At 42.9% G+C, this 23,959-nt stretch overlaps 2 protein-coding genes across 2 annotated transcripts; one reads left to right on the top strand and one right to left on the bottom strand.

Moving 5' to 3' along the window:
* Positions 1–597: 597 nt before the first annotated feature.
* LOC130473322 (adenosine receptor A3-like) lies at positions 598–3,911 on the bottom strand. Its single transcript, XM_056844845.1, has 2 exons — positions 3,562–3,911; positions 598–1,222 (listed from the first exon to the last, which is right to left on the bottom strand). The coding sequence occupies exons 1-2, from the start codon at positions 3,909–3,911 to the stop codon at positions 598–600; spliced, it is 975 nt and encodes a 324-aa protein (XP_056700823.1).
* Positions 3,912–22,113: 18,202 nt separating this feature from the next.
* On the top strand, positions 22,114–23,884 carry LOC130473321 (adenosine receptor A3-like). Its single transcript, XM_056844843.1, has 2 exons — positions 22,114–22,433; positions 23,305–23,884. The coding sequence occupies exons 1-2, from the start codon at positions 22,114–22,116 to the stop codon at positions 23,882–23,884; spliced, it is 900 nt and encodes a 299-aa protein (XP_056700821.1).
* Positions 23,885–23,959: the final 75 nt, after the last annotated feature.

The following is a 23,959-nucleotide window of genomic DNA, read 5'->3' as shown; positions in this document are numbered from 1 at the left end:
AGCATTGAATATCCTTGAAGTACAGAGGAAAAATATTTCTGCTCTTGGAGTCATTGAAAAGACAGGAGGGCAGAACATGCTGTTCTGTAGCTGAAAAATTGGGAAAAGGGCTACTAGGGATTCTGGTCTTCTCCACTGAAATGGCTGGGGAAGATCAGGAAAAAATAGGAAAAGTGCAGCACTGTATCCCAGCACTGACACCGAAATATCTGCCAGTATAATTCAGAAACATAAGCCTCTGGTTTAATATATCCAGGCTTTCTTTCCTTTTATAAAGATAATTAAAACCCCTGCTATATAGTTTGCAGTTTATATATATAGTTTGGGTTTTACAATGAATATTTCTGCATATGTACAACACAATATCATAGTTCATGTGCTGTAATATGTCAGAGACTGTAACAATACCTGTGACACAACTGTTGCCAAATGGACCATCCTAGATGAGGGCGCCACTAGGAAAAGGCTGCCGGAGGAATGCATTGGTGCTCAGAGTATATTGGGAGATACAATTCAAGTGGTATGAACGTTCCGGACTGTACTGGCATTATATGGACTGGACTTTCTCTGTGGTTGAGTAATTGAACACTTGAACTTTCAGAGATTATCCTCTGACAACTGATCTGTTGATGAATTCTCAGTTTTAGGCATATCTGGCTCTTGTTTCATGCACAAGATGTAAGTTTTCAAAATCAGGATGTAAGTTTTTCTGAACTTGTTGATCCTGAGGGCGTAAACAATGGGATTCATGGCTGAATTGGCATGAGAGAGCAGAATGCCTACATATAACAGCGCTGGAGGTATTCTACATGTCTGGCAGAAACAGGAGATGGAGTTCAGAATGCACAATGGCAGCCAACACACAACGAACAGGAAGAGGACGAGCGCCAAAGACTTGGCTGTTCTAAATTCCCTTCTGTAAAATATTCTTGTTCCTTTGATGGACGTTGTGTTTTGCTTCAGCTGTGTTTTGATGACGCGGAAGACCTCTGTGTACAGGATGCACATGATCAGCAGTGGAACAAGGATCCAGGAAAAGAAGCTGAAGTACACCACATAATCTGTGTTCATCACATTCTGATAATAGCATTCCAAGTAGCTGGGGGTTTGTGGGTTCCTGAGGTTCCACCCAAACATGGGCACAAGACCCACCAAGAAAGAGATTAACCAGCAAGTTCCCAGAGCCATCCAGATTCTCCTCCGTGTCACAATTATTCTGTACCTGTTTTGAAAAAAGCAAACATATCAGCTGCAGTTCTTTTACAGTCAGGTCTTTCTTTGCAACACCAATGATTTTACTGACATCGGGTTACATGAAATCTGTTGCGATCACTCATACCTATGTGGAATCTTAATATGGTACCCACTTCCCCCCTCCTGCCTTACTAAACCTTGGACGTCTTGGATTATGCAGATCAACAACCTCAAGTTTGCCATCCTTAACCCTTCCCACACAATGAAGGCAATCATTTAAAGGGCTGACTTGCTGTCCCTAAGCTCCAACCAAACCCCTGTTCGCCCACCCCCACCCCACAATCACAAACATGTTGGAGGCTAAGTTTATACAGCCCATGATCCTATGAAGTTAAATGGCAGCTTGCCTCTCCTTCTTAGCTGGTCCCTTGCCAGTGAAGGAGAAACACATGTTTAGAAACTGTGGCAAAGGGGAAAGGGCAAAGAAGAAAACAATATGGTGGAGGAAACAGCAGGATGAGAATGAGAGAATGTGGCAATTTGGCAAAAGTAGACTATGGATAGCAATGGGTGGGGGGAGGAAGAATAAGGAAACAAAGAGTGGACAACATGGTTTGCCTTGCCCCGTCTTAGTTTTTGGTGGGAAGGTCAAAGGCTGTTTGGGATTTAGGGCACTATTTAGGGCTCTTATTCTGGGCATAGAGGGATTAATGAACTATCGAATTAAAATAAAAACTCATAGAATAATAGTTGTTTTTGCCCATTTATTATCAAAACCAGAAAAAAATGATTAAAATGGTAGTGGTTCATTTTAATTAATTTAGATATTTATACCAACATTTTCTCCCAAATAGGGACCCACAGCAGTTACAACATCCTTTCCCTCCTCCTTTTTAGTCTCACATCAACCTGTGAGGTAGGTTTGACTGAGAGTGACCAGCCCAAGGTCACCCAGTGAGTTTTCATGGCACGATGGGGTACACATATTTTAGATCGTAGACTCCCTTGATATAAAGCAATGCATATTTAGCCAATTGCTGGGGCATTTGTGGAGAGAAAGCATCCTGTCACTTGACTGCTTTTGAGAGGTTTCTGACTGCCAGCAAGTTGAAACAAACGGGACACGGGAAAGACAGCACTGACTAGGGCTGTGCAAAAACACCTTGCTTTGAATTTAACTCTTATGATTTTACCTCACTTTACTTCATCATTGCAAGTAAATCTAGTTGAATACTGAAACTGATCTACCGTATTCGTCGTTTCTTGGTTTCAAAGGGAAACATATTTCCATGTATATCCCTACCACCGCAACCAGCATTTGGGATAAACCCCACAGGACTTCACCCCTCACCCAAGGGATCTTTCCTTCCACACTTCAGGCCCCAGCTCAACCCTGTCCTCTGCTGTGTTTTGCCTCACTCTGCTTCATTTCTTTCAGCTTAGCTATTAGAGTCTGTCTAGGGAAACATATGCTTTGTGAAGCACAGCAAGGAAAGATGGGAAGGGTGAGCTCCCCTTGCTTATCAGCTGTTATTTTTTAAATTTGAAATTAATCTTCCTAGAGTATCACCCACATACAAACTTGTTAATATCTGCCCACCACCACCAAGCTGTAAAATGTAATCGACATCTGAAATCAGCAGTTCCTTCTCGTACATAGAGATTATCTGATCCTGTGTCATCACTAATCTCTCTTGTGTGTTCTCTTACTATTGGGAGGAGAAAGCCCCAGGAGACTGCTTATCATGTAGGGGAGGGAGAGGCAAGACAATCCTTTTCCGCTGCCTGGCATGTGGAGCCTCAGAGAACAAAACATCTCAGGTAACACAGGACCTAAGCTTATACGGTATCCAAAAAACCCCAAACCACTGAGAAATATGTAATGATCAGCAGAAAGTGCAAATGCTGAACTCAACACACTAATTGGGACCATGCTGTTTGGTGGGATAATCCGTTAATTTTGCTGGTTGGATGTCACCACTCTCAGCACACATCTACCAAATTGCTTCCCCACCCCTCTTGCTGCCCATCCTGCTGCCTGAGAACATTGAACTTAGAAAGTGCAGCATCAGAATAGTTGTTAGAACAGAAGATTTCCATCTGCTCCCAAGTGACAGAAATAATTCCATTAGAACTGAAAATATTTTGAAAGGATATCGAAGGGACAGGTTTTGTTTAGTAAATTTCTGACACAAACGATAACGTTGATGCCAGAGTTACTGAGATTGTAGACAGGTTACTTTCTGAGTGTATGTGGACTGGAAGAAAGAACAGAGATAGCTACAGGAGCCCATGACACTGTTGATGTCGGAAACATACTACAACATCCTGGAATGAAATCTGTTGCTACAAGTTAATGATACTCACTGTGTGGGAAACTTTACTCTCAAATACCGATCAATTGCTATAGCCATCAAGGACATGATGGATGCATGAGAAAAAACCATCAGCAGGCTGCAAACGAGGAGGCAAGCATAGAAGTGCATTGTAATCCCCAAGCTCACTACGATGGCCAATGGAATAACAAGAATGCCGACAGCAATATCAGCCAGGGCCAGAGACATAATGAAGTAAAAAGTAGTGTTCTGGTTAGCTGGGATCAGTCTCACTACCCAGATTACCAGAGCATTTCCCAAGGTGGCGATCACTGCTATTAGGGCTTCAATAGAGATGTAGGCAATAAGCAGGGTGTCCTTGGATAGGTTGCTCTTGGTCATCTTCCTCTGAAATTCAAGTGCTGTCCTCAGAGCAGGAGAGCCCAGCTGAGAAAAGTGTAATGTAGAGATGATAATCCTCGTTAAGAACTCTTCCCAACCCCAGAGTTTCACTTTGTACAAAATTATAGAAGCCAGATGACCTGTTCTTCTGTCTCTTGCGTTCTTCTGTCTTCTGTCTTTTGTGGAGGAATCTGCAGAACCAAATTGCTCCTAGAGACTTGCGCTTCTTTCTTTTCCAGCTCCCCTAGATTCCAGGTATCCTTGCCACATCACTGTGAAACAAACAACACGCATGAGTAAAGGATATCAGACCAGCCTCTTCAAGAAAATGTTTAAAGTAGAAAAAGTAAAATGTACATTGGAGGTCCTTAGGAGGAAGCAATTACATAAACCTGGCCAGCAGGTTCCCTAATTCTACAGCATGATATTTCTGGTAACAGCTACCACAATCTGGATGAGGCTAAGGCGCCTTTCACAAAGCACTAGAGAAACCGAAGGTTTTTTGACAAAAATAAAAATCTTATCCTACGAGTTGCTCTGAAACGACCAAGGTAACTTGCAGAAAAAAAATGTTGTAATCTAACCTCATAGAAAGTTACAAGCTTCTTTTTAAAATGAAAAAAAAATGGGGAAAGGGTTTATACTGGTATTCCAGTTTCAGTTTAAATTCAGATGCACTTTCAAAACATGGTCATAATAACTAGCCAAACATTCCATATCCATCCTGTCCCCTCAGCGGATAGTAACTTTTACAGGTGGGGCTTGGAAGGTGGAACATACCGCTGCAAAATTTTGGAGTCTATTGTAATAATCTGTTCATTTTCAAATGTTTAGCATATCAGCCGTATTTAATTAATCATTTAATTCATTTTATCCCTTCCTTTCCCCCCAATGGGAACCAAAGTGGCTTTCATCATTCCTCAGTCCTCCATTTTATCCTCACAACAACCCTGTGAGGTAGGTTAGGCTGAGTGTGTGTGACTGGCCCAAGGTCACCCAGCGAGCTTCCATAGCACGAGTGGGGATTCACACGACTTTATGTCCATATTAGGCAGAGATCACACGTTGTCCAAATGATTTTTGCTCCAACAGGCAGTTATAATTGTAACATAAAGGCTATGTTGTAACATGTGGAATAATGCAGTTTCAATCCACTTCCAGTGCACTTTGCAACAGGATTTTGCTGTGTGAAATGGCAAAATCCACTTGCAAATGATCACTAAAGTTCATTGAAAGTGGATGATGGTGCATTGTTTAGCATATGTGAGAGCGCCTGTAGATTCCTTCCTTTAGACTCGAACTCGTCCTACTCCCAGAAGCCTCCAAGACACAAACCCTGCAAAATGATAGAAATACCTTACTAATAGTTCCAGGATAATTATTAAAACGAAAGAGCCTTGTGGTACCTTAAAGACAAATAAATGTATGGTGCCACACGTTTTCTTGAGCCAGAGCCCACTTCTTCAGATGAATGTACTTTCTGTTGGCAGCTCTAATTATATTCAGAACTCCAAAAAGCAGAAGAAAGGCCAGACGGCCCCGTTTTCCAGTGCACAGTGTGTGACATGGCATTGCAGAGCACAAATGAAAATGAGATCCAGTCAAAGGAGAAATCAATCCACTCGGTTGGGTGCGGACCACTCCCAACTGCTGATGTATTGGCAAAATAGGATCATTTTGAATAGTGTACAAAAACCTGTGAGGAAGAAAATTGGCTTTTGTAGTAATCCAAGGTCCTTACTGAGTCTGAAGATATCAAATCTGTATATGAATTCCTACTCAGCAGCTTCTTGACGAGTCTCCCTTTGAAACTTTTCTGCTAAAATACTACAACTTTTAACTCTTGTTGTTGAATGTCCAGGGAGGCTGAAATGCTCCCCATATTGGTTTCTGAATGATTCCACTTTTAATCTGGGCCTATTTAGCCTCTCATATAGATACTGTCCAATGTGGCCAATGTAAACGGCTGAAGGGCATTGCTGGCACATGATGGCACATATTAAACGGAGATAAAATGGAAGAATGAAGAACAACATAAGCCACTTAGGGTCCCCATTAGAGAGGAAAGACAGGGTGAAAATGAAGCAAAAATATGAAAAATAAAGGATGTCCTTGGTGGCATGGAAGAGTTTTGGAGTCCTGTGGATCTATTTAAGAGTTATGCCGAATACATAGGGTTGCCAGGTCCCTCTTTGCCATCGGCGGGAGATTTTGGGGGCGGAGCCTGAGGAGGGCAGGGTTTGGGGAGGGAGTCCAATTGCCAAAGCAGCCGTTTTCTCCAGGTGAACTGATATCTATCGGCTGGAAATCAGTTGTAATAGCAGGAGATCTTCTGCTATTACCTGGAGGTTGGCAACCCTATGAATACAGTTCTTATCACTGAACATGACTCTTAAAGACAAATTAATGAAATAACAAAAGATTAATCTAAAAGATCCCTCTTAGAAAACCAGTCAACAAAGCACATGGTGACCCGCTAGTGAAGTGAATATAATAAATAAGCAAATTTAAATCTGGTTAAAAGTAAGATATTGTTGCCTGTTCCCTTTTCTGAGCAATGCGAAGTTCTGAGGGCAACGCTTACCTGGGTTGACTCTCTTTGGATAAGATCACACTGGATGCTTACAGGGTCTTCGCAATATTTGCTTTATTTACAAATACACATGCAGAACACAGGTGGAGGCAAAGAAGCGTTCCTACAGGGCAGCAGATACACTACCGTACATCAGATCCAGAGAACGAGAAAGAGGGAGAGAGAGAGATCTTTCTTCAGCCGACTCACAGCTGTGTCTGCTTCCAAACTGCTGCTTTTTCATATGCGCGTGCACCCACAGTATAGGTGTCCGTGTCCACCTTCCCCTTCAGCTGGAAGGGATCACCTTCTCCTAACAATTATATCCCATTGAGGAAACATCAGCTGTTTGGTTTAGCCAGCAGTCACAATAATGCTAATAGTAAAAATGTAATCTCAGTTAAGATTCCCTATCATCTGTAATTACTAAGTGAACAGCTGTGATGTGTCCCAGTGGAGGCCACTTTTGTTTGGATTCTGAAGAAATAACCATTCTTATCATCTACCTGATCCCCTCCTTTCATGGTTTCAGCTCACAGATGACTAATTCACACCAGAGCATGTGTGTCCATCTCCTCACGGCCACATCTTCAGCTATAATTAGTAGTCAAGGACACCCAACGTGCTATTGTTCTTTGACTAGTTTTTTCCCCCCGGTGCTGTCAAGTCACAGCCAACTCATGATGACCCCATAGGGTTGCCAACCTCCAGGTACTATATATCTGTCCTAGTAGGTATAAATAGCCAAGTAAATAACACAGGATTACTATCCCCAAATGGGTTTGCATGTGTTATAGAAGTCCAATATTGGTACAAAAGCCTGTAAGAGTGTATGTAGTAGTCAATCTTCTTATAGTAAATATTCTTGTTTTCAGTTGTCCTTCAGCCAGGTACAAGGGAAAAAGCAGGTCCCAATGTCAAGAAAAGAAGGGGAGACGGCCGTTTACGATTCTTCCTCAGTCCCTCTTCAATTCAATACATGACTGTACAAAGTCTCCTCTCAGTTTATAACTGGAACCACCTCTAGTATAATCCAATTTTCATTAGTTCCATTATTAGAAAAGTCAGACTGGTTCCCAGAGGGATACCTGAGATCTCCTGCTATTACAACTGATCTCCAGTGATGGAGAAAATGGCCGCTTTGACAAGTGGACTGTATGGCATTAAAGTCCCTCCCCTCCGAAACCCCACCCTCCTTAGGATCTCCCCCAAAAACCTCCCACCAGTGGCAAAGAGGGACCTAGCAACCCTATGACCCTGTAAGGTTTTCAAGGCAAGAGATGTTCAGAGGTGGTTTGCAATTGGCTGGCTCTATGTAGCGACCCCGGTATTCCTTGGTGGTCTCCTATCCAATACTGACTTGGGCCAACCCTGATTAGCTGCTGAGATCTGATGAGATTGGGCATGCTTGGGATAATGTTTCAGCCCAGGAGATGACTTTTCTTAGGGCTAAAGTCTTTCCTGAAATGATTGCCTTGTTGCCTTAAACAGATAGGTTTGCTTGCATTGTGCTTGCTTATTCCCCTCTGTTGTACTAACAACCTTGGCAGTTAGACTCAAATGTGGTTCTCATATCTTGTAATCTGTTTCCTGATTGGCTGAAAGGTCTTTTTAGCCTACTTGATCAAACTCTGGTGATTGCCCTAAAAATAAAATAACCCACTTCCTGGTGCAAAGCCTAGGGTGATTTTTGTTTTTTGCAAAAATTTCCTCTATTCGTTTTGTACAAAAAACAGGCTTTTGAACAGACTCCCGTGTATGAAGGCTTGCAGGATACACTCTACAGAGTCCAGAGGGGTATGGTTTGGAGTAGTCCACAACTTATTTTCGGCTACAGAGATAATTTAATATCATCAATACTTGTGGTTCAATTCAAGAATAAGGAACTAAGAATTTCAAATTGGGAACTGGGATTGATTTTCAGCCTTTTAACTCAAAATGAATTCAAGTTCTCCCTTATTATACTTTTCAATCTGCTTTGTTTAACTTTTTAAAAAACTGCTTTTTGTTGTCACACATAGGCTTTGACATCTTTTTTTTTAAGGCCACTTTGGGAGGGAAGAATCTAGAGCAGAGAAGTAGCTAACTGGGGTGGTATTATCCATGCATGTTTGTGAACCATTTTACTGTTTTGTTGAGGTCTAACAATAAAGTTGAGTAACTTTCCATAGGCCGAATCTGGAAAGTGAAGATTGAATTGGTTTTCTAACGTGCTGCCTTACCTACATCACACACCACAAGGAGGATGTTAACACCACAGCTGCTTTAGCAATTTGTATTAGCTTCAGTTTGATCATGGGACTTTCCTAAAAATGAGAACTCAGGAAACCAGTCTGTGATAGATCCCCCAGTTCAAAAGCCATGGATTTCCCATCCTGTCATCCAGCACTATATGGAATGAAATCTGTTTGTTTTCTCCCAAGATGACCACTTCAGAGAAAACCTGACCAGCTTTTGATGTCTGTACTGAAATATGTAAAGTTCAAAATAATATTGTTTTTAATCTTATTCTGCTTTATTAGAAGCATGTTTTTGCTGTTTTCTTGTACATTTCATTGGCCGTTAACGCATGACCGATTTGGTCTGCTTCTCCCCCCCTAATGTAGCGGTTTTCCAGTGGTCACACACACGCTGTCCCCGCTCTGCAGATTAAATCTACCACGAGCGCGATTTACTTGCGTGTTTTCCAAGACCCGTCTTATCGCGAAATACAGATCACAATCAAGATAAATCCGGTTGTTTCGTCATGCGTGTGCTTCCGGTTTGATATTCCATTAGTCCTTGCCGCCCAAGACTGCATGTGTGCGTGCGTGCCAGCGTGTGCATGTGTGTGATAATCACCTGGCCAAACGCAACCGGGAGTGATTTTTTTGTATTAGCGCCTGGCCGCCCTAAAGAGGGGTATGTGTGTGAAATTCCCCACCAAAGAGAGGAGGGGGGCTCCTCCGGTAGATCAGCCACCCGCTGACACCAGGCCCCGTGTACGCCTCGCACCGAGGCCGTGCCTATCCCTCACAGGCTCACTCCCCTCAGGGGCTCAAAACCGCCCCTCCCCTGGCTAGGAAAGCGAGCAGGCGACGCCGCTAAGCCTGACGAGACGGCCCAAGCGTCCACTCAACTCTCGCGGCACCCGTCGAGCTGCCGCTCAGCTGGCCAGCGGACTCAGCGTTCCCCGCTCTAGCCGCGCCTGCCCCGAGCTTCCGAGCCTCCTGCCGCCTCAAAAATGGATACGGCTGAGCTGCGGGCCGGAGAGCTCTGCTTTTTGCTGCAGAGCAGGAGGGCAGGAGAAAACTAACGTCCTGAAGTGAGTTGCATTGGTATACCGGCATATCATTCTGGGGGGGAGAAGAAAAAAAAGCAAGACGCCAAGCATCCACAATCGCGTGACTGTGATGTAATGACGTCGGTAGCGACAGAGCACTCCCCGAATATCTCACGTTATCCCACGTCCCAAACGCATGGAGCATCGGGTGGTGCACATAGTGTGGGATGGGAGACGGATGTGCGTTTACTTTTATGATCCCAGATTAAAATAGTGTGAGATGAGAGAGAGATTAACCGGTGACATCTTGCCCATGCGTTAATGGCCATTTGTGTAAATTTGATGGAGTGTTCATTAATTATAGATAATCACAGAGTCAAGAACCTTCCAAGGGAAGGGGGATGTCTTTCCATGGGAAGCACTCCCTCATTATCAACAGAATTAACAATTAACTATTTCCCTACCCACTAATTCCTCACTCCACACCTCCCCTGCCCCCTTAATTTTGCAGGATTTCAGAGGCATGCTTGCAAGAGTTTATTATGTGAGCTAAAAGCTCAATGGCAGGGCTCCAGCTTTGCATGCAGAAGGTCCTAGGTTCCAGCCCTTTCACGTGTAGTTAAAAGGATCACATGTGGCTGGTGCTGAGAAAGGTCTTTGCCTGGAAGAGCTGCCAATCCAAGTTGATGGTTCTGAGATAAATAGGCCAATGACCTGAGCATAACCATGGTCTCTCTCTCTTTTTTAAACTTTTTTTTTAATTTAGCAATATAAACAATAAAAAGAACAAGGAAACCTATAAATACTGTAAATATCCATTCCCATCTCTCTACCTCTCACCTCGTTAAGTTGCTTGTCCACATCACTTGTACACTAATAAAATTGTTATAACATCAACATAAATATATTGTGCTCTGACATGGGTAGCCCAGGCTAGCCAGATTTTGACAGATCTCAGAAGCTAAGCAGAGTTGGCCATGGTTAGTATTTAGATGGGAAACCACAAGGAAGTCCAGGATTGCAATGCAGAGACAGGCAATGGCAAACCACTTGGAATGTCTCTTGACTTGAAAACCCTACAGGGTCACCATAAGTCAACTGCGACATGACAGCACTTTCCACCATCAAATATATTGTCTTATATTTGTTTGGTTTTTTCCAGTTTCGAGGCTTTGCTTCCAAAAAAGCAATTACAGGCCATTATCCCTCCTTGAAACAATCTTCTTTTTATTTCCTTGGCTGAGCCCTGACCTGTGATAGTTTGTTAATACTTATGAGATTCCAAACTTTCTGAACCCAATCATGCTCAGATGGGGGTTCTGGTTTCTTCCATTGCTGTGTGATAAGACAAGCAGCTGTTATTAAATTCTGGATTACCTTTCTGTAAGAATATGTAACATCTCCATCATATATGTAGCATAAACATATTCTAGGTTGCTGACATGTGTATGGCAGTGTGGGGCTCCTAAGGAATCTGCATAGATCCATTCATTTCTTCTTTGCTTTACCTCCATTCAACTTCATTTATTTTGCTTAAAACCTAACTCATAGCAAAACAGTATTCACAAATATATATATATTGATATATATATTGATATATATATTGATATATATATAATACAGAATACATCAGTTACCAGCATGGGAACCTCTAGTTACATGTTTAGCGTATCATGGAGAACTTAAATTGTGGTCCCCTTTACAGGAAAAAACCCATCGATTACACATGTGTAGCTCATTTCCCCAATTGCTACAGAAAAAAAGGTACTGTTTTAAGAGCCATGTAATTATCCAAGTCTTACAGTAAATAACAGATCTTTTCAAAATCTCTCTCTCTCTCTCTCTCTCTCTCTCTCTCTCTCTCTCTCTCTCTCTCTCTCTCTCTCTCTCTCTCTCTCTCTCTCTCTCTCTCTCTCTCTCTCTCTCTCTCTCTCTCTCTCTCTCTGGAATACTTATTGAAAGGGAAGTGTAGAGTGTAATGGATTAAATTCAACTGCCCCTTGACCATAAACACAGTTTATCTACAGGGATTCTATTGTACAGCTCTCCAGATATGTTGTTGGTGTTTGAAAACGCCAGGGCGTCTTCCCTTAATGGACAATATGTGAATTCTGTAAAGTATCTCTTGTGTGTGTGTTAAGTGCCGTCAAGTCGCTTCTGACTCCTGGCGACCCTGTGAATGAAAGTCCTCCAAAATGTCCTATCTTTGACAGCCTTGCTCCTTTTTGGAAAGGTCATCCTAATAAGAAAGGTCATCCTAATAAGAAAAATGAGTGTGTTGAATGATGTCCATATCCAACCATAAACCCTACCTTGCAGGAACCCCTTTCTTAATCTCTAGATCTGAAGTTAACTTGTTTGGAGGCAGATTGTCCTCATGTAACAGATGTTCACATTACTTAACACACTTCTAACGTATCAGTTCTAACCAACATGTTTTGGGAAGCTGTTTCTCTACTTCCTTTTGTAAGTTTAAACAACACAGCAAGAGCAATTTATGCCTTTTTGCCTTGATAGAAGGAAGGCTGCATTCTGCCACACAATTGGGGAGGGGGCATGGCTCAGGGGTAGAGCATCTGCTTGGCATGCAGAAGGTCCCAGGTTCAATCCCCAGCATCTCCAGTTAAAGGGACTAGGCAAGTAGGTGATGTGAAAGACCTCAGCCTGAGACCCTGGAGAGCCGCTGCTGGTCTGAGCAGACAATACTGACTTTGATGGACAAAGGGTCTATTTCAGTATAAGGCAGCTTCATGTGTTCATGTGGTATACTGTTGGGAAGGCCCGATAAAGTATGATTCTTTTTTAAAAACTTAGGCAGCAGGGCACTTACTGCTTTCAAATAGTAACCAGAATTCAAAGTATCTCTGCTTTCATTTTAAAAGGTTAATTTTTTTTAAGTAGGCCAACATTGCAGTCCAACAATTGATCTTTTTAAAAAAATATATATTTCCTTTTAAGATAATTATATATCTTCCACATCTTAGAGTTTAGGGCTTCTTCCCTTAGAATGCTAGAGGCAGTTAAGCATCAGTTAAAGGGGCAGAAGAGAAAACAGGGTGTGTGTGGAGGGACTGGCTTACTTAAGCCACAAAGATAGGGTTGCCAGCTCTGTGTTGGGAAACATCTGGAGATTTCAGGGGTGGAGCCTGATAAGGGCAGGGTTTGGCAAGGGGAGGTAGTGATCTATTAGCAATGATCTGTTTCTTCTGAAGCTGAACGAGTTCTGCCACATGTTAATGGGGAAGAAGAGTTGGTTTTTATATGCCGACTTTCTCTACCTCTCAAGGAAGAATCAAACCGACTAACAATCACCTTCCCTTCCCCTCCCCACAACAGACACCCTGTCAGGTAGGTGGAGCTGAGAGAGTGTGATTAGCCCAAGGTCACCCAGCTGGCTTCATTTGTAGGAGTGGGGAAACAAATGCAGTTCACCAGATTAGCATCCGCTGCTCATGTGGAGGAGTGAGGAATCAAACCCGGTTCTCCAGATCAGAGTCCACCGCTCCAAACCACTGCTCTTATCCACTACACCACGCTGAACATGTTGGACTTCATCCCTCAGTAGCTGAAAGTAGCACAGTTGAGAGCTTTGAAGCCGCAGAAGTTGCACAGGAGAAGAATTGACTTTGGATGGATGAAAGGAAGGTAAATAAGGAGAACTGAAAAATTCCAGACTGGACAGAGTTCAATAAACATACCAGAGATTCTGTTAACATCACTGGTTACTTCCCCATCATCAAACCACCAGCCAGCAAGTTGTCCACTGCATTTCTGACCCAGTCAAAGTAAAGAAAACTATACGTGCAAAGTATTGTGACAGCCTTAGGTACCAGGAATGGGGTTATTTCATCATGTACTGTCCATTCCAGGAAAGTGCTTTCAGAATACTTGTCTCAAGGAGATGTGTATGTATACAATCAGGAATTTTTGCAGATGGTCCTCAACGGAAGGGGTGGTCTTAGTGATGTCAGCACCATGGAGAAAAATACAGGATGGGTTCCAACAATCATTGCCACCTCTCGCCGAGTCCCCAGCTGCAACTACCCCACCGAGGTCCAGGCAAGGGCCCTTGCTCTACATGAGGTGGGTGGAGCCACTGCCACCACTAATAGCTATTCTCCCAAGCCTTGAGTGGAACAGACACAAGCTGCCCCTGATGCCGAGCCAGCTGCCCTCCTCCATCAGGGTATGTTGGGTCATTGTCAGTTTCCCTCCCGCCCCCACCAATATGCAGCCCAGGGCAGCTGCCCCTGCTGCCCATTGGTTCAGACAACTCCTGCAAAATGACAAGATAGACTTATGAAGCAGCTGATACTGGTTAGGACAGAGTTTGGTAGGACAAATCAGACACTGACACATTTTTAAAGAAAGTGATCATCTCAGGTGAGGAACCCATGGGAACTATTCTTCTAGCACCCTTGCTATGGAAATAGAGAGCTGCCAGCACTTTGGATGTCATGAAGAAGAAGAACATGATGGTGAGTCACAACTGACTAATGGCATATCCATCCATGGGGTGTTCTCGGCAAGAGGCAAGCAGAGGTGGCTTGCTATTGTCTTCCTCTGTGTAGTCTTCCTTGAAGGTCTCCCATCCAAGTACTAACCAGGACTGATCCTGCTTAGCTTCCAAACCCTGATAAGCTCAGGTGAAACTGGGCTATTTAGGCTGCTTACATTGTGGGAAATGTCTTGTTTGCCCTTCTGTATGCTTCTCATGAGCAGAACTAGGGCTTGCATCTCTGTGACATTAGATCTTTGGTCCTATGAAAGATTTTGTCTATTAAAATTAATTACATCAGATTATGATCATATACTATGCACAAATGATCCATTTTGTCATGAAGTGTTCAAGGATAAAAACTTCTCCCTTCAGTTCTCTTGCAAAAATCCCTTTGGGCATCCAATACCCACTGAAAGCATGATCCAAGGGCACTGCATCCTGTTGGCAGGGAAGCCAAAGATGAGACCAAGAAGCTGATTGTGCAATGGATGGAGGGCCCGCCAGGAACTGACGCCACGTATTCTGCAAGCAGCCCAAATGTGTCTGCTTGAAAATGTGCTCATGTGTATGATAAATGCAATCTATGCAAAGCAAGCATCAGGTTCAGTAAATGGTGAACATGTAGCTGTGGAAGAGTTGGATGATAAATGACGTAGGTGGAAGATAAGGCTATATGTGTGTGTTTTTTGAAGAGTTTATAAGTAGGAAGACTGCACAACAGTAGCAAAAATCACACATAATAATTACAGTTCATGTTGAAAAAAGTTATAGTTAAGATTTCAATGTAAGGAACTGTGAAGGCGTAAATGTGCTATTGTTTAAAAATGCTTCAGGTGTCACAAGTATATCTTATTTACACCAAGGATAAAATAAGCCCTTAATCCTTGTTACATTTACCCCTTCTGGATGCACACCTTAATGTGGTGAGGAGGGTTGTGTATGTCAGGGAAGCTGAGAGCAATACCGTAAGGGGTCTAGACTCTATCAAGAGACTAAACTCCTAGCAGAGTCACTCAAGACGGAATGGTCACAGCTAAGACACCAGACGAAGATGCATCCACCCCCTTAAGGGATCAATGGCCACATCCGCAGAAGAGAATGGGCAGTTCCAATGGGGATGGGGGCAGAGGGATCCCTGAAGGTTAGCTACTGGGTAGCAGCAGTAGTGGAAGGTGACACTGGCGGAGGATCTTTCGTAGACAACGGCAGTGCCACTATGGCTAACCCTGGTTAGTACTGCGCAGAAGAAGGCACTGGTAAACCACTTCTGACCAACCTTTACCTTGAAAACCCTATGATGAGACAATCCAAAATGAAAAAAGATATAGTGCTGGAAGATGGGACCCCCAGATCGGATGGCACTCAATCTGCCACTGGGGTAGAGCAGAGGACAAGTATGAGTAGCGCTGTTCTTAATGATGCGACTGGACTAAAGCTGAAAGGACGTTCAGTGGTTGACATGAATAGATGCAAAAGGAAAGTCTAAAGCTGTTCGACGCATATAATATGAACATGGAATGTGAGAAGCATGAATCAGGGTAAGCTTGAAATTGTTAAACAAGAAATGGAACGTATGAACATTTCAGTCCTGGAAGTAAGTGAATTAAAGTGGACTGGATTAGGACATTTTCAACCAGAAAATTACAAAGTGTTTTATTCAGGGAATGACAAAAAGAGAAGAAATGGAGTTGCTTTAATAGTGAGGCAAGATGTAGCAAAGGCAGTCAGGAGCTATAATGCAAAGTATGACCGAATAATATCAATCAGACTTCAGGGAAAGCCTATCAGCATAAGCATCATTCAAGTTTATGCCCCAACTACAGATGCTGATGAGGAAGAAATTGAAACTTTTTATGCCAGTGATCAGGAAGAAATTGACCACACACCTAAACAAGATATGCTGATAATCATAGGTGATTGGAACGCAAAAGTAGGAAACAAAGCAGAATCAAATGTTGTTGGCAGATTTGGGCTAGGAGCATGGAATGAAGCAGGAGAACGCCTCGTAGAATTCTGTGAAGACAACAATCTGTTCATTGCAAACACATGTTTCAGGCAACCAAATAGACGATTGTATACATGGACATCACCAGCCGGCCAGTATAGAAATCAAAAAGATTATATAATTGGAAGCAGAAGATGGAGAAGCTCTATTCTCTCGGCCAAAACAAGACCAGGAGCCGACTGCAGTACAGATCATGAATTGCTAATATCGAAAATCAAGATAAAGCTTAAGAAAAACACCAAAACATTCATAGCACCAAAATACAATCTAAGCAATATTCCGGAAGAGTTTAAAGACCATGTAAGGAACAGATTTGCATTACTGAGTTCAAGTGAATGTAAACCTGAAGAACTATGGGTGGAAACTAGAGATATTATCAAGGAAGAATGTGCAAAGACTATTCCTGTAGCCAAAAGAAAAGAAAAACCTCGATGGGTGTCTGAGGAAACTCTTAAAATTGCCAGAGATTGACGAGAAGCAAAAGTAGAAGGTGACAGAAATAGAATCAAAAGTCTAAGTGCAACATTCCAACGACTTGCACGTAGAGACAAAGAGACCTATTATAATAACCATTGTAAAGAAATAGAAAAGAACAACAAAAAAGGAAGAACAAGAGATCTATTCCACAATATCCAAGAAATCAAAGGGAAATTTAAAGCATGGTTAGGCATGCTGAAAGATCAGCATGGAAATACATTAACTGAACAGGACAAAATAAAGAAAAGGTGGGAACAATAAACTGAAGAACTATACAGAAGAGATGAAAGGATAAACGATTCTTTCCAAGAAGAATCTTTTGAAGAAGAACCTACAGTTTAAGAAAGTGAAGTGAAAGCTGCATTGAGAGCAATCGGGAGAAACAAATCACCAGGAGCAGATGGGATATCAATCGAGCTATTCCAAGCCACAGAAATGGAGTCCATCAAAATATTGACAAGAATATGCCAACAGATGTGGAAAACAAAACAAGGGCAGACCCACAGACTGGAAACGATCCATTTACATTCCAATTCCCAAGAAAGGAGACATCAAAGATTGCAGCAACTATCGGACCATCGCATTAATTTCTCATGCAAGTAAAGTGATGCTCAAAATCTTACAGCAAAGGCTGTTACCATATATGGAACGAGAAATGCCTGATGTTCAAGCCGGTTTCAGAAAAGGAAGAGGCACTAGAGATCATATTGCAAATATACGCTGGTTACTGGAGCCTTTTGTCTTGCTTAGGCAAATTGTATTCCTCTTACTTATTAAAGAGGCTGTTGGACTGGGTTGAGAGTAATGACATCCTTGGCTGGGAACAGATTGGCTTTAGAAGGGGTTGGTCTGTCACGGACCACTGTTTAGTGCTCTCCCATCTAGCCGAGAAATATTCCTCCCCCAGAAATGGCACCCTTTATGCGGGTTTTATGGATCTTAAGGGAGCTTTTGATACCATCCCGAGGGAGAGGCTATGGTTGAAACTATCACATTCTACTATGGATAGGAGGTTACTATGGCTTATTCAGCAGTTTCATACCGACCTCACAGCTCAGGTTCGCTGTGGCAACCAAGGAGAACTAACCGAGCCCTTTGAGCTGGTCAAGGGAGTTAGACAAGGTTGCCTCCTTGCTCCTCTCTTGTTTAATCTATACCTGAATGATATGGCAACCAATTTCTCAGAGTTTTGCCACTCCCCAAAGCTTGCAAGTCATCCCACCCCGATTCTACTCTATGCTGACGATGCAGTTCTCCTGTCCCACACAAGAATTGGTTTGAAAAGATCTTTGTGAACTTTTTCTGAGTACTGCTCTAGGGAAGGTCTTAAAATAAACCATCATAAATCTAAGATTATGATCTTCACTAAGAGGAGAAAAATGCCTCTTTTTCGCTGGGTATTAGATGGCTTTGAGGTTGACCAAGTCAAGGAGTTTGTTTACCTTGGCATTCTGTTTTCCCATAACCTAAATTGGAATGCCCATCAAAAAGCAGTGTCCAACAAAATTAAACCTGGGGTTGGTGCTATTGTCAATTTTTTTCACACCAAAGGTGGCAAATATATTCCAGGGGCTATTCAGGTTTTTAACCTGAAAATTACCCCAATTATCCTCTTTGGTGTTGCCATCTGGATTACAGTCATCAATGAATCTATAGATCGTCCACTGCTTCAGTTTTTACAAAAACTCCTAAATGCCCCTCGATGTGTTGCTGGTGTTACTCTTCGTTCTGAGTTTGGCCAAATGTCACTTGAAGCTAGGGCGTGGTTGGCTGCCTTTAAACTACACCTTAAACTGTGCTTTAGCACTGAGGGGTTCCTAGCTTCTCTGAAGCATGACCCTTTTAAATCCTCATGGCAAAAAAATCTTAGATGAGAAACTGGCATTGTTGGGCTTCTCGCAGGATATGTTATCAGATCTTGGGAAAACTGAAGCTTTTGCCAAAATTAAAAAGCGCATTAAAGAGCTCAATTATAACAGCACTACTTTTCGTGCTCGTCGTGTCTGTTCATCCCAGTTCTTCGAAATACCCCCTCCACGTGGTCTGCCTGCCTATACATATTATCTAACAACTCCTCGTCTCTGTAGAGCTTTTTGCTTGGCTAGATTGAATGCTAACCCTTCTATGGTAATGCAGGGCAGAATTCTGAATATACCATACTCAGACAGGATCTGTCCTTGCTCTTCTGGCTCTATTGACTCATTAGCCCATGCCCTTTTGAAATGCCGCTTTTACGAGGAACTTCGATCGCACTATATTTCCCCCCTTTTAATGTACAAATCCAATGCCTCTGTGACTGACATAATGCCTTTTTTACTAAGCGATAGGACCCCAAGGCTACATTGTCAGTGGCAAGATTTGTTTCGGTCCTTATATCCCTCCAACACTAGATATATGCTGCTCAAGATCAATTGATCAAGGAGCTTCTAAGGGATAAAAGGAAATGTTACTGGAGCATACGAGAGAATTTCAGAAGAAAATCAGCTTGTGTTTCATAGATTACAGCAAAGCTTTTGACTGTGTGGATCATGAAAAGCTATGGCTGGTTTTAAAGGAAATGGGTGTGCCACTACATCTGATTGTTTTAATGCGCAACCTGTACTCTGGACAAGAGGCCACAGTTAGAAACGAATATGGAGAAATGGAATGGTTTCCAATTGGCAAAGGTGTCAGACGTGGGTCATGTCCGCACTGCACGTTTGCCGCTCCGATTTCTGCGGGGTTTCCTTGCATGTTCCCACTTCATCTCACCCGAAGGATTCCAAGGCCGTCTCCAGAGCGCAATTTCTCCGCAGTAAGAGGATCCGCTTATACGGCGGATTATAAAAATAAAACGTGTTCCTCATGCGGAGCAATGAAGTGGGAACATGCAACCCCGCTGAAAGCCCACCACCCTGCCCCCCATCCTTCCTAACCGCTCAAACTCGTTCCCCCCTTTTCAGCTTTGAAAAGGAGGAAGGGGGGAAATTGGGGGGGTTTGCAAGCGTCGCCTGCCGGATTCTGGCACAAACTCCCAAGTCAACCGGAGTGGGGAGGCATGAGTGGGGAGGAGGGGGCAGAGGGGGAGGGGGTGGAATCGAGGCTTGTAAAACGAGCCCCCCCCTTTAATTTGCGTGCTTAGATGCGAGAGGGTGGGATGGCAGCAAGTCCCAGGGGCAAGTTTTGCTTTCCCCTCAAACTCCCGCCACGCAGTACAATTCTCGGGTTTTTTTCCCTTTTTTGCTGCCATTTTCTAAACAACCTTCCCTGCTACCGTTATGGGATGGCCCACAAATTCCTGGACCAATCGCCGTCCTTCCTTTGAGCGCAGTACAGCGGAGAAAGGCAGCGCAGTGGGAACAGAAATCTTGCGAATGTTATCAAAAAAACGGAGAAAGGCGGCACGGTGGGAACAGAATTTTTATTTCGTTTTCGATTCTTTTGTACTTGACACGTATAAATAGCGAGGTAAGTTGCTGGTGCATTCCCGGGCAAGGGTGTATTTTATCTCCCTATCTCTCAATCTATATGCAGAACATATAATTAGGAAAGCTGGATTAGATTTAGATGAAGGTGGAGTGAAAATTGGAGGGAGGAACATTAATAATTTGAGATATGCTGATGACACTACATTATTGGCAGAAAATAGTGAAGATTTGAAACGACTACTGCTAAAAGTTAAAAGAGAAAGTGCCAAAGCAGGACTACAGCTGAACATCAAGAAAATAAAAGTAATGACCACAGGAGAATTACACAACTTTAAGGTTGACAATGAGGAAATTGAAATTGTTCAAGACTTTCTATTCCTTGGCTCCACCATCAACCAAAAGGGAGACTGCAGCCAAAAAATCAGAAGGAGATTGAGACTGGGAAGGGCAGCCATGAAGGAGCTAGAAAAGATTCTGAAGTGTAAGGATGTGTCGCTGGTAGGGCTGTTAAAAAAAAATTCGGTATAGTTCGGCTTCGGCAAAATTCGGCCCGTTTTTATTCTGGCCATGCCGAAGTCCGAACTCCCCCACTTCGGATCCCCGGAAATTCGGGGGGATCCGGAGTTCAGGGGAAAATTCGGCCCCCCGTGCGCCTTCAGGGGGGCCCTTTAAACAGATCTGTGCCTCCCGGCCGGGAAGCTCCCTGGAGGCGTGCGCACGGGGGGGGGGGGGACAGATCTGCGTCTTCCAGCTGGAAGGCGCAGATCTGTTTAAAGGGGCCGAATTTGCCAAATTTATTCGGGAACACCCCGAACTCGGCGAATTCTGCTCCCCGGTTTCCCCCCCCTTTTTGAGTTCGGTTCGTCCGAACCGAAAAACCGCTGAATTGCGGGAAATTTGGCTGTTTTCTGGTTCGGACCGAACCGAATCAACAGCCCTAGTCGCTGGCCACCTAGATTACCAGTAAGTTAGTTCATGCCATTGTATTCCCTATTACTATGTATGGGTTTGAAAGCTGGACAGTGAAGCTGATAGGAAGAAAATAGATTCCTTTGAAATGTGGTGTTGGAGGAGAGTGTTATGGATTCCATGGACTGCCAAAAAAACAAATCAGTGGGTTATAGATCAAATCAAGCCTGAACTGACCCTAGAAGCTAAAATGACTAAACTGAGGCTGCCGTATTTTGGTCACATCATGAGATCACAGGAGTCATGGAAAAGGCAGTCATGCTAGGAAAAGTTGAGGACAGCAGGAAAAGAGGAAGACCCAACAAGAGATGGATTGACTCAATAAAGGAAGCCACAGCCTTCAATTTGCAAGATCTGAGCAAGGCTGTCAAAGATAGGACATTTTGGAGGACTTTCATTCATAGGGTCGCCATGAGTCGGAAGCGACTTGACAGCACTTAACACACACACTCATGTTTAACACATTCCTTTTCCCTTGACAGAAGAACCCCTACATTAAAGATACCTTGCATCAGGAGAATGGGCCGATAGGATTCAACCTAGACCATGTGTCTATGTTTTAAATTATTGTTTATGCCATTTTTTCAATTACAGAATTTTCAAAGTGCTGAGGGAGCATTCGCAGTGCAAACCCTCTCGCCCAAATCCTTACAGTATGAAATGCTACACTGCGGAATTCTAGTAGCTTCCTCCATAAAAGTTCATTTTATAGTTATGAAATCTAAAGAGCCTTTAATAGCCTCTAAAATCTTTAATAGCCTCTAAAATCTTATCTAACATTAAGGCCTGAAACCATGGCGTTACTTCCTCTCCTAAGCTTCACTTCCTTAGAATACAAAAGCGCTTACTGGGGAAATGCAGTAATCAGTTCTCAGCAATTTACAAGTGTTCAGGCATCACTTGGTGCTTGGCTGTAGGATCCCTGGTTGGCTGGTTCAGTCCTCAAAGCTGTGGGAAGAAACTCCAGTTTCATGCCTCCCATCTGGAGAAGAAGTTCTCCATTTCCAAGATGTGGCTTGATGTGACTTATGCTATTCTGGAGTCTGTGATTGCAGTGCTCGCTATCTTGGGTAATATTCTAGTCATCTGGGTAGTGAGGCTGAACTCGGCTTGTCAGACAACGACCTACTTCATCGTCTCACTAGCACTGGCAGATATTGCAGTTGGGCTTGTGATGCCGATGGCCATCGTGGTGAGTTTAAACGTCTCACTCCCATTCGAAGGCTGCCTCTTCATGTGCTGCCTGCTGGTGGCTTTTACTCAGACCTCGATCATGTCTCTCCTCGCAATTGCAGTTGACAGATACCTGAGAGTCAGGTTCCTCATTAGGTGAGTCATTGTTAAAGATACTAATTGTTCAAGGATGGTTTGGGTACTTGGGTTTAAACATTTGGATGATATGTATGATATATGTCTATATTTACTGTTGGCAGATGCTGATTTGAATGTTTGAACTGTGGGGCTTGCACTCCCCATTATCAAACCAATATGGTGTATGAGTGGGGACCCGCAAGAAGCTTGCGGTAGTAGCCATTCCATTCTCCCACCTTTGATTCCCCCTCCACTTCTCTCAGTGTCTCTTTCACTCCCCTGCCCCCTCTCTTACTTTCTGTCCATCTACTGTCACTCCTTTTTCTGATCCCCTGCCATCACTCTTTCTTTCTCTTTCTGATCCCCACTAATCACTCTTTCTTTCTCTCTTTCTGATCCCCACCCCACCACACTTTTGATTACAAGCACCATTTCATTGGCCCAGCAAAGGTTTCAGGGAATCAAGATTCTCAGTAACGCCCACCCTTACATTAAAATTTTAAGATTAGATTGCAAGAAAGAATTTAAGAGCATTTGCTGTGGCTCTGTATTATACCTCATAATAACTATAGCAAAGTTATCACCCTATGTTAAATATTTATTTTTTACATAGGCAGGTAATTTGTAAGCTAGTGAGATAAAGAATTAATTATTGTAATGATTTTTGGTTGGTTTTAAAATGTGGTTTTATTGTGCATGCTCTGTTAGCTGCCTTGGTGGTCCTTGTGAGGGCAGAAAGGTAGGATTTTGTAAAAAATAAATTAAAATAATATGCCCTAGACAGTCACTCATAAAAATGAATGCATGAGGTCTGGAACCTTTATTAGCTTTTTAAAGAAAAATCTATTCCTATTTGATATGGAATTCTATTTTTCTCCCTTGCAAACAGGTATAGGATAATAACCAGTCAGAAAAGAATTAAGGTGGCCCTGGGAACAGTCTGGCTGTTGTCTGTGCTGATGGGGTTTACACCCATGTTTGGATGGAGAAAAGAACCATCAAGCTACCAGAATTGCAGTTTCACTGGAGTAATGAAAATGGAGTACATGGTTTATCTCAGCTTTTTTGTTGGCACCCTCATCCCATTGATCATCATGGCTATTCTCTATGGAAGTGTTTTCTGCATCATCCGAACAAAGCTAAAACAATGGTCAACGGATGTCGGAGGAACAAGAACATTTTACAGGAGGGAGTTTAAGACAGCCAAGTATTTGGCTTTAGTCCTCTTCTTATTTGCTGTATGTTGGCTTCCTCTGTGTATCATGAACTGCGTTCATAATTTCTACCCTCATCTTAAGATCCCCAAGTGTATATTGTACATGGGCATCCTTCTCTCCCACTCGAATTCAGTCATGAATCCAATTGTCTATGCTTTCAAGATAAAAAAATTCAGAGAAACGTGCTCCCAGATTTTAAGAATGTATATCTTCTGCAAAGATGAAGAACATGAACGTAACAGTACATCTTAACATGGGAAGCTGCCGTCTTAATTCAGACCATTGCTCCTGCAAGCTGAGCATTGCCAATCTTGCCAATCTTTGAAG

The sequence above is a fragment of the Euleptes europaea genome, chromosome 2 (assembly GCF_029931775.1).
Source record: "Euleptes europaea isolate rEulEur1 chromosome 2, rEulEur1.hap1, whole genome shotgun sequence".
Taxonomy (NCBI): Eukaryota; Metazoa; Chordata; class Lepidosauria; order Squamata; family Sphaerodactylidae; genus Euleptes; species Euleptes europaea.
Note: the sequence above shows the minus strand (reverse complement) of the source record. Positions and strands in the feature narration are given on the sequence as shown.